The 11776-nt window shown below is 33.8% G+C and overlaps 1 protein-coding gene across 1 annotated transcript; it reads right to left on the bottom strand.

The window, feature by feature from the left end:
- Positions 1-8373: 8373 nt before the first annotated feature.
- Positions 8374-10536, bottom strand: LOC134726525 (caveolin-1-like). The gene is made up of 2 exons (XM_063590934.1): positions 10255-10536; positions 8374-9004 (listed from the first exon to the last, which is right to left on the bottom strand). The coding sequence occupies exons 1-2, from the start codon at positions 10315-10317 to the stop codon at positions 8678-8680; spliced, it is 390 nt and encodes a 129-aa protein (XP_063447004.1). The 5' UTR covers positions 10318-10536; the 3' UTR covers positions 8374-8677.
- Between the last annotated feature and the right edge of the window lie 1240 nt (positions 10537-11776).

The raw sequence follows: 11776 nt of genomic DNA, 5'->3' as shown, positions 1-11776 counted from the left end.
TACCCTGTGCCCTTTGTCCTAAAATTTTGACATTTTTCGACTGAAAAGTGACAATCTTAGCCCTCCGTAGATATAGAAGATGACGCTATTCTGGTAAATCCATCTAATACAACCTTTAAATATACAGAGTCAATGATTTGGTTGAATTTCATGGACATTGAAAGACCCGGGGGTCGCAACCTCATTTAAGCGGTCTCGGGTAGGTTTTCGCTATATATTTTGAATATCCAACTGGCACTTTGGGCGCTCCGTAAACATAGAAGACAGGAAGTGTACCCAAATTCCTTTAAGTCACGTTTGTATCTACCTATTGACTAAATGTCTGTCAAATATTAGAAAGATTGAGAGATCAGGGTGCTCTCACCATTACCCTGTGCCCTTTGTCCTAAAATTTTGACATTTTTCGACTGAAAAGTGACAATCTTAGCCCTCCGTAGATATAGAAGATGACGCTATTCTGGTAAATCCATCTAATACAACCTTTAAATATACAGAGTCAATGATTTGGTTGAATTTCATGGACATTGAAAGACCCGGGGGGTCGCAACCTCATTTAAGCGGTCTCGGGTAGGTTTTCGCTATATATTTTGAATATCCAACTGGCACTTTGGGCGCTCCGTAAACATAGAAGACAGGAAGTGTACCCAAATTCCTTTTAGTCACGTTTGTATCTACCTATTGACTAAATGTCTGTCAAATATTAGAAAGATTGAGAGATCAGGGTGCTCTCACCATTACCCTGTGCCCTTTGTCCTAAAATTTTGACATTTTTCGACTGAAAAGTGACAATCTTAGCCCTCCGTAGATATAGAAGATGACGCTATTCTGGTAAATCCATCTAATACAACCTTTAAATATACAGAGTCAATGATTTGGTTGAATTTCATGGACATTGAAAGACCCGGGGGTCGCAACCTCATTTAAGCGGTCTCGGGTAGGTTTTCGCTATATATTTTGAATATCCAACTGGCACTTTGGGCGCTCCGTAAACATAGAAGACAGGAAGTGTACCCAAATTCCTTTAAGTCACGTTTGTATCTACCTATTGACTAAATGTCTGTCAAATATTAGAAAGATTGAGAGATCAGGGTGCTCTCACCATTACCCTGTGCCCTTTGTCCTAAAATTTTGACATTTTTCGACTGAAAAGTGACAATCTTAGCCCTCCGTAGATATAGAAGATGACGCTATTCTGGTAAATCCATCTAATACAACCTTTAAATATACAGAGTCAATGATTTGGTTGAATTTCATGGACATTGAAAGACCCGGGGGGTCGCAACCTCATTTAAGCGGTCTCGGGTAGGTTTTCGCTATATATTTTGAATATCCAACTGGCACTTTGGGCGCTCCGTAAACATAGAAGACAGGAAGTGTACCCAAATTCCTTTTAGTCACGTTTGTATCTACCTATTGACTAAATGTCTGTCAAATATTAGAAAGATTGAGAGATCAGGGTGCTCTCACCATTACCCTGTGCCCTTTGTCCTAAAATTTTGACATTTTTCGACTGAAAAGTGACAATCTTAGCCCTCCGTAGATATAGAAGATGACGCTATTCTGGTAAATCCATCTAATACAACCTTTAAATATACAGAGTCAATGATTTGGTTGAATTTCATGGACATTGAAAGACCCGGGGGTCGCAACCTCATTTAAGCGGTCTCGGGTAGGTTTTCGCTATATATTTTGAATATCCAACTGGCACTTTGGGCGCTCCGTAAACATAGAAGACAGGAAGTGTACCCAAATTCCTTTAAGTCACGTTTGTATCTACCTATTGACTAAATGTCTGTCAAATATTAGAAAGATTGAGAGATCAGGGTGCTCTCACCATTACCCTGTGCCCTTTGTCCTAAAATTTTGACATTTTTCGACTGAAAAGTGACAATCTTAGCCCTCCGTAGATATAGAAGATGACGCTATTCTGGTAAATCCATCTAATACAACCTTTAAATATACAGAGTCAATGATTTGGTTGAATTTCATGGACATTGAAAGACCCGGGGGGTCGCAACCTCATTTAAGCGGTCTCGGGTAGGTTTTCGCTATATATTTTGAATATCCAACTGGCACTTTGGGCGCTCCGTAAACATAGAAGACAGGAAGTGTACCCAAATTCCTTTTAGTCACGTTTGTATCTACCTATTGACTAAATGTCTGTCAAATATTAGAAAGATTGAGAGATCAGGGTGCTCTCACCATTACCCTGTGCCCTTTGTCCTAAAATTTTGACATTTTTCGACTGAAAAGTGACAATCTTAGCCCTCCGTAGATATAGAAGATGACGCTATTCTGGTAAATCCATCTAATACAACCTTTAAATATACAGAGTCAATGATTTGGTTGAATTTCATGGACATTGAAAGACCCGGGGGTCGCAACCTCATTTAAGCGGTCTCGGGTAGGTTTTCGCTATATATTTTGAATATCCAACTGGCACTTTGGGCGCTCCGTAAACATAGAAGACAGGAAGTGTACCCAAATTCCTTTAAGTCACGTTTGTATCTACCTATTGACTAAATGTCTGTCAAATATTAGAAAGATTGAGAGATCAGGGTGCTCTCACCATTACCCTGTGCCCTTTGTCCTAAAATTTTGACATTTTTCGACTGAAAAGTGACAATCTTAGCCCTCCGTAGATATAGAAGATGACGCTATTCTGGTAAATCCATCTAATACAACCTTTAAATATACAGAGTCAATGATTTGGTTGAATTTCATGGACATTGAAAGACCCGGGGGGTCGCAACCTCATTTAAGCGGTCTCGGGTAGGTTTTCGCTATATATTTTGAATATCCAACTGGCACTTTGGGCGCTCCGTAAACATAGAAGACAGGAAGTGTACCCAAATTCCTTTTAGTCACGTTTGTATCTACCTATTGACTAAATGTCTGTCAAATATTAGAAAGATTGAGAGATCAGGGTGCTCTCACCATTACCCTGTGCCCTTTGTCCTAAAATTTTGACATTTTTCGACTGAAAAGTGACAATCTTAGCCCTCCGTAGATATAGAAGATGACGCTATTCTGGTAAATCCATCTAATACAACCTTTAAATATACAGAGTCAATGATTTGGTTGAATTTCATGGACATTGAAAGACCCGGGGGTCGCAACCTCATTTAAGCGGTCTCGGGTAGGTTTTCGCTATATATTTTGAATATCCAACTGGCACTTTGGGCGCTCCGTAAACATAGAAGACAGGAAGTGTACCCAAATTCCTTTAAGTCACGTTTGTATCTACCTATTGACTAAATGTCTGTCAAATATTAGAAAGATTGAGAGATCAGGGTGCTCTCACCATTACCCTGTGCCCTTTGTCCTAAAATTTTGACATTTTCCGAATGATTTGTTTTTGTTTTTCTGGCTTTCCATATATATTTCTATTTATAGTTATAAATATTTCTAGAGTTATGGGGTTTTCTTTTTGTCTTATGAAATATTATACACAAAAGTACATCTTTGAAGTCGTTTTATTGACAAAACTTCATATTACATACAGACAATTATGTAACATGGCAAAGGGTTTATATTCGAGGACAACGAGAAATTACGACGAGAAATTACGACATCTTGAAAAGGTCATTTAACGAGTTCCTACGTATCTGATCAGTCTTTTTAAATATGAAAATCATGCTTTTTATGTTATCAAGTATTTAATTTTGAATATCAAACTGGCTGCTAGCAGCCGATTGGATATTGAATATCGAATAACGAATAACGAACCGGCTGCTAACTTCACATACATGAATAAATGACCTTTTTTCGTCAGTTTAGTTTTTATATCATATAGCAAATCAAGCTCAGACTCTGGCTTGTGTATACATGTACGTAGTATGTTTATGGTATCTAGCTCTCGAGATCTAGCTGTCTGTCTTAAAATACATTTTGTTCACTTTTTAATGTCAATTTGAGCTTTGCAGAGTGTGGATCTAAGCTGTTTGCATTTATCAACTGAAGTCTGTTTGCACAATTCTAGAGTGACCTATGAGTTTGTGTATCCAAGGAAAGTGAATAAAGTTTTACTTGGATTTTTTAATGGAAAATTCCAAATTGAGGTGGGAAATTTCGGTTAAATGCAGTGCTGTAAAATATTACTAATACAACAAGCAATTGTGTGTCAAACCGAATTTGTTTTAAACCCGAAGATCGTATGACGTGGCTCGGTACTTATACATCCCGTTATTGTGTTATTGTGCTATTATCTGCTATGGTCATTTTTGAAATATTGTCTATAGTGTTTGCTTATGTACTTTGTGTATATGTCCTTTTGTGTTTCTTTGTTAAAATAGTTATTTAGTTTTATAGTTATTAAGATTATATTACAAATTTTGCCATTTTATAAAGGACATTTTGTCATAGTTCGGTATCTCTAACTATACAAATCCTTGATAGTAGCAAGTATCTTCTTATATTTCAAATAAAATACAAAATACATACAATTACTGTGGATTCATTTTTATTCGTGGTATACCAATTTTCGTGGGTTTCGTGGGTCACAGCGAACCACGACTTTAAGAATTCAACAAAGAATAATCCCGAGAAATGTGTGTGGAGTCGAATGTTTATTTCCGGTTATTTTATGCAGTATATTATATTCTTAAAATGCATACTTTTATTATGTCTTATGTTTTATATTTTATACTGTGGATTCATTATTATTCGTTGGATACCAATTTTCGTGGATTTCGTGGGAGCAGTTGAACCACGAAATTATGTTCAACGAATGACAAATTTTCTAATGGCTTGTATGCAAACTTCGGCAAAACCGCGAAATCAAATATCCACGAACATGTAAGTTTTCCACAATCCACGAAAATTGGTAACCACAAAAATAAATGAATCCACAGTATGTAAATTTATATCCCTTTTTATAATCTCTCATAATAAAATTGAGAATGGAAATGGGGAATGTGTCAAAGAGACAACAACCCGACCAAATAAAAAACAACAGCAGAAGGTCACCAACAGGTCTTCAATGTAGCGAGAAATTCCCGCACCCGGAGGCGTCCTTCAGCTTGCCCCTAAACAAATATATACTAGTTCAGTGATAATGAACGCCATACTAATTTCCAAATTGTACACAAGAAACTAAAATTAAAATAATACAAGACTAACAAAGGCCAGAGGCTCCTGACTTGGGACAGGCGCAAAAATGCGGCGGGGTTAAACATGTTTGTGAGATCTCAACCCTCCCCCTATACCTCTAACCAATGTAGAAAAGTAAACGCATAACAATACGCACATTAAAATTCAGTTCAAGAGAAGTCCGAGTCTGATGTCAGAAGATGTAACCAAAGAAAATAAACAAAATGACAATAATACATAAATAACAACAGACTACTAGCAGTTAACTGACATGCCAGCTCCAGACTTCAATTAAACTGACTGAAAGATTATGATTTCATCATATGAACATCAGGCACAATCCTTCCCGTTAGGGGTTTAGTATCATACCATCATAACATATATGAGAAGAACATAACCCGTGTCATGCCAACAACTGTTTTTAGAATAAATGTGTTTAGTTCCGACGCAAAGACCTTATCAGTGACTCAATATTAACGCCAAAATATGCAATCTTTAATGACTTGATAACAGTATCGTAATTATATCCCTTCTTAATAAGTCTATTCAAAGGTTTTGTTAAGTTTCTGAGGTGAATACTGACACCTTTGTGCTTTATAAAGAATATTTCCATAAAAAAAATGGATGTGAAATACCTGAACGTATAAGAAGTCTGCATGTTGAGCTATATTTACGAATGATGTCTTTATACCGATGATAAAATTTAGTAAATGTTTTGACTAGTTTGTGATATCGAAAACCCTGGTGTAATAATTTTTCAGTAATACATAAATTTCTCTCGTTAAAATCTAAAACATTGTTACATACACGAGCGAATCGTACAAGTTGAGATATATAAACACTGTAAGATGGTGACAAGGGAACGTCACCATCTAAAAACGGATAATTAACGATAGGAAATGAAAAATCATCCCTTTTATCATAAATTTTAGTGTTCAGCTTTCCGTTAGTGATATAGATATCAAGATCGAGGAAAGGGCAGTGGTCATTGTTAGTATTAGCTTTATTTAAAGTAAGTTCAGCAGGATAAATTTCATTAATATACATACTGAAGTCGTCATTATTGAGAGCCAAAATATCATCCAAATATCTAAAAGTATTATTAAATTTGTTTATCAGATGTTGTTTTGATGGGTCTTTGCTTATTTTTGTCATAAATTGTAACTCATAACAATACAAAAAGAGGTCCGCAATAAGTGGTGCACAGTTAGTCCCCATTGGAATTCCGATAATCTGACGATATACGGAATCCCCAAAGCGAACAAAAATGTTATCTAGTAAAAATTCAAGGGCATATATAGTATCAAAGCATGTCCAATTAACATAGTTTTTTTGTTTATTGCTACTAAAAAATGACCTAAAAGAGTTTGAACATATATATTCACATTCTGATTTTTTGAATGCCCATTTAATTAGGTGTGTGAATTTTTTCTTATTGAGAATGTGAGGCAATGTGGTATACAGGATAGAAAAATCAAAACTTTGAACAGATTCAAAATCACCAATATAAGCATGCAATTTATCAAGTACTTCCAACGAGTTCTTGACACTCCAAAAGTAATTTATTCCACTATTTTCGAAGGCCTTATTTAAAAAAATTTATTATAAGGTTTTTAATTGTACCAAGTGTGCTGGTAAGAAGAATAGACAATTTAGTAGTTGAACAATGGCTTGAAGACGAAATAAATCTATATTTGTAAGGGGTTTTGTGTAGCTTCGGAAGCCAATACATAGTCGGGACTTTCATTGTATTTGGCTCTGCTTGTAAAGCGGTGGCTAAAAGTTTATGTTTGTTACAGATTTCGTTTTCTGAAAATGGAGTCAGTTGGAATGTTGGTGAATTGGTAATTTCCTTTTTCAGAACCTCAATGTAAAATTTACGTCAAACAATAATAATATTATTAGCAGCTTTATCGGCCGGGACAAAAACTCTTTTTATAGCGAAAAACTCTTTTTATAGCGACTTTTGTTTCATATGTGAAGTTGTAATATTATGTGAATGTTTTATAAGAGCCTCGATGAGACTCAAATAAAATGTTGTCTTGTCTTGTCTTGTCTGTCTACAAAAATATAGACTTACAGCTATGATAAGGTAAGTCATGAAGAGTTATGGCAATTGTATGATCCATTTACATTGGGCTGTACTTCAGATTCAGTTGTTTAAGAAATTTTGGTTATTACCAGCAACATGTTTAGTCTAAATTGACCGTTGTTATCATACGTAATGAAACTAGGCTAGAAATCAGTGATCTTAAACAGCGGCTGATTCCTATGCCACTCAGTATATTGACTAGTGAATAAGTCCCCAAGTTGACCCAACCCTCGATGCTATTGTATGAATTTCACTTGGTATGGGAAGGTTAGAAAACACTGTGTATAAATCTAAGTGTATGCATTTGTAGTGCATTAATAAAGTGTGTACCTTGTCTTTTCAATCTGGTTTCATGTAAAAATGTATACGATAAGTATTACAAACAATCAGCCATTATCTAATACATGTCGGGCGTGCAGAAATATGTATAATGCTTTTGAATTGTTTTACATTTGGCCATGTCAGAGCCTTATATAGCTTTCTACATGGTATGGGCGTTGTTAGTGACCGTACGGTGACCTATATAGAGGCAAACGTGTAATACATTTAGACGGTCTCTGCTGGGAAGTTCACTGTTTCGTTGACAATCCACAACCTCTTATTTTACTATACTAGTAATGGGAGTTGAAACATTTATAGAGTTGTCCTCCTTTAAACAAAACCAATTCGAGTCATTACGAATTTAAAATAAAAGCCCAATCTGATGTTTCCGAAACCGAATCTACCTACAGAAACAACAACAGCGTAAGCCGGTAGATAAAGGAAGATGTGGTATGAGTGCCTATGAGACAACTCTCCATCCAAGTCATAATTTTTAAAAGTAAACCATTATATGCCAAGATACAGTCTTCAACACGGAGCATTAGATCACCTCGAACAGCAAGCTATAAAGGCCCCTCAAAAATTACTATTGTAAAACCATTCAAACGAGAAAACCAACAAGAAACGAGACACACTTATGAACCACTTAAACAAACGACAACTACTGAACATCAGATTCCTGACTAAGAACAGGTGCAAATAATTGCAGCGGGATTAAACATTTTAATGGTACCAAACATTCTATCTTATCTGAAACAATAGTGTAACATCACAATATAGAAAGTCACACTATAAAATATCAATTGGAATGGCTCAAATCAATCAAAAATAGTTGGTGTTCTCCTTATTGCTATTTTGACAAAATAAAAACATGTAGATTTTTTTATTTTTTTTTATTGAAAACAATAATATATGTATATCAAAATATATATAATATATATATTGTGTTCCCTCAACAGGTGTATAGACGGTAGACTGCTTTCTAGTATTTTGGGGATCCGTGTCACGCAAGAACGGTAATCGATAGATACCATCCTTCCGTTGACAACGGACGAGTTAACATGAAAATATATCCTTCCTTTTATCACAGATACTTTGACGATAAGTTCAGTTCGAATTAAACAAAAAAATAAATAGTACATTTATGTATACAATTGTATTTCAACGTTGCGTTTATTTTTTGAATGCATGGAAGAGTGATCCACAAGCCTCGCAACATGGAACAAGACAGCAGTTGATAATTGTAGCATATAGTCTCTGGCAGATTCCGCAGTTGATTTCGAAGATTTTCATGCATGGAGAAATTATCCAGATATGGTAGAAAGCGATAATAGCAAATTCACATCCCCATTCAGCAGCAATAAAGATACCGTAAATGATGGTCAGAATGTTGTAACAAAGCAGCTTCCAGCAGTCGAAACATTTGGCTGATATTTTCCATACGCAATCGATACTGTGTACCCCATCAGGTTCTCCGAAAACGTCATTGAAATGCAAAGTCTGGAAGAAAATAAAGACACTTAAATAAAGAATTATACGTATGTTTGAATAAGAAGATGTGGTATTATTGCAAATGAAACAACTATCCAACAGGCGGTTCAAATGTAATCAATTATAGGCAACAGTACTGCGTTATATATACAAAATTTTTTCGTGAAGAAGCACATAAATGAAAAGATATACGTTCGTGTAAAACAGCGTGTATGGTAAACGTCATGCTTGTCCTGTTAGAAATGGTTTCACACTAGTCATTTTGGGCCCTTATATCTTGTTGTTCGGGTGAGCCAAGGCTCAGCGTTGAAGGCAGTGCTATGACTGTAATTGTTATGTGGACACCGATATTTTTACTGTATTTAAAAAAAAAAAATTGTATTTGTATATTTAATTAATAATTATAATAATGTTTTATATTGGTGAGTGACACTACAAAAATATATATTGACGTACATCTGTTTGTCGTATAGTAAATGACTTTATTAATTACTTAAAGGGCACTGGGATAGAACATGTTTAGTCACAAAGAATCACGTAATCGTCGCTTAGTAACAAGAAAAACAAACGCTCAAAAACATAAAAAAAAAACATAAATATATGTTTCTTATTTATTTTTCAGATTATGAAAAGAGTAAGCTCAAAGAAAAATAAGAATAAGATTTTAAATCTGTATATGGATTTTAAATAAAAGTCAAACTAAGCTACTTGTTCTTACAGTGCCCAATTTTTGTCACCTAAACTTATCTTGTTCCAAAACTTAACTTTGTTTTTTTCTTGACAGAATGTAAAATAAAAAGATGTGGTTTTACGAGATAAAATGCAATGTTCATCAGAGACACCAGAGACCGAATTATGTAGACTCATCATCAGTTACGAAGCATAAACAAATACTTATACATATTATTTTTCTTTCAGGCTTTATTTTTATATTTATACAGTAACAAACTAAAACCACTGAATTTCAGGCTTTTGGTTTATGCATATTTAATTTAAAATGTTTTTATGAGTTAGTCTGCAGATAATTTATTTTAAGAAACTAGTGAAAAGAAAATACATAATAAATTCGAATATATTTATAAAAAAATAAATAATTCAAAATAACTATTTTTGTATTTTATCTGATTTTTATTATTTATTTGGAGGATGCTTTTTTTTTTAAAGTGACCCACACATATATTCATTATTCATGTTACATTATTTTCTACTTTCAAAATTAAAATATAATTCTGATAAATTATGATTAATTAATAACTTACCCCTAAATGAGCATTAAGTCCATTTGGATCTCTGTTGACCAAATCTATTTCTCCGCCAGACATTTTGAAAAAGGAAATATGTGATGTAGTACGGTCAAAAAGGTTGTGTTGCTTTGTGAATGTTTTTTAAGAATTTTACTTTTATGGTCAGATTTGTTTGTTTGCCTATGACTTGACAACCCTGACCAGTAGCCGTTTCGGTCAAATGGTCATTACTATGGCTTTAAATAATCAAAGTTCTATTGTTACAATATTTTCAATACATTTGTATCTATGTTTGCATTGTGTTATTAATAAGTCAATTGAAAATTAAATGCTCATTTTATTATGTAACAATTACGGTAAACTTATAATGTTATTTACTTTTTATGTAGTTTTACTGACACCAATTATATGAAAAGATTTACATGTATTTACATGCAATAGCCTGTTACGTCGGATTATCTTTTGTTTTATTTACTAGTAATAGTTTAGAAAGCTTTCAAAATAATTTGACAATTAATACAATGGATTTAGAAAAATAAACAGTGGTATATTTGATGATGACATGGGAAAATTTAACTTATAATACACACACACGCACATATAGTAGTCTTTTAAGCAACAAAGGTTTTTTATAATTATTTGTTGCTGATTTTTTTTTTAAATATATGACGAAGAAAAAATGCAGAAAATCACAATCTTGAATATCAACTTAAAAAAATAAATGCTTGAATTTTAGTTTACTACAAAAATTTCCAAAAAGCAGCTGCATTCAAATAGTATAAAAATCCAAATGTATGAATAAGTTAGGAATATTCCGTTTTAATAATGTCATGGTGAAACAGATTTTTAAACATCGCGTATTATAAAGTATTCTCAGCTTTTAAAATTTACATATTCTTGGTCATTCTCATCTTCTATTTTTTTTACAAAAAATTAATAAGAAATTTCATAATGATTGCTTTGCAGTGATAAGTCTAAAATACTGTCATATCGATGTTTAAATTTATTGTTTTATTTATATGTATTATTCCCGTATTCCAAATTAATCTCATCTGGCCCAAGACCACAATTAATGACCCTGCTTTTCGTTGTCGAATATAGTTCCTTTTAATTAGAGTGTATTTTTCCTTATTTTTTTTTCTTTCCCTTCCTCACTCATTTCTTAAATTTTTTGGGGTGGAAATGAAAGAAGAGAGGTGAAATAAATTTTTGGATGTTGTATTTTAACTGATTTTGATATTGAATGAGTGATTATACCAAGTGCAAAAAGGTGATATTTACAGTTTTCGGAACATCTCTTGACTTGTAATAGGGGTATGGATGTGTATTGGCTAAATTTTTAAAAGTGATTGCTTCAATCTTTCTGAATTTTAGATATATATTTGGACTAGAACTATACATTACACACACAAAAAAATTGACAAAAGTGCATGGTGCAATTTTTTTAATGATGCAAAAGGTTATAAAGAACTGATAGAGGAATTAATTGTGGTCTTTGGCCATCTTCGCTAGCCAAGGGTTACGATCCATCTACGCT

This window comes from Mytilus trossulus, chromosome 1, assembly GCF_036588685.1.
Source record: "Mytilus trossulus isolate FHL-02 chromosome 1, PNRI_Mtr1.1.1.hap1, whole genome shotgun sequence".
NCBI classification, from domain to species: domain Eukaryota; kingdom Metazoa; phylum Mollusca; class Bivalvia; order Mytilida; family Mytilidae; genus Mytilus; species Mytilus trossulus.
Note: the sequence above shows the minus strand (reverse complement) of the source record. Positions and strands in the feature narration are given on the sequence as shown.

Excerpts from the sequence above, each read along its gene's own strand:
- LOC134726525 (XM_063590934.1), bottom strand. The coding sequence starts at position 10,317 with ATGTCTGGCGGAGAAATAGATTTGGTCAACAGAGATCCAAATGGACTT. Across the intron at positions 9,005-10,254 it reads GACTTAATGCTCATTTAGGG|ACTTTGCATTTCAATGACGT; the intron begins GTAAGTTATTAA and ends ATTTTCTTCCAG.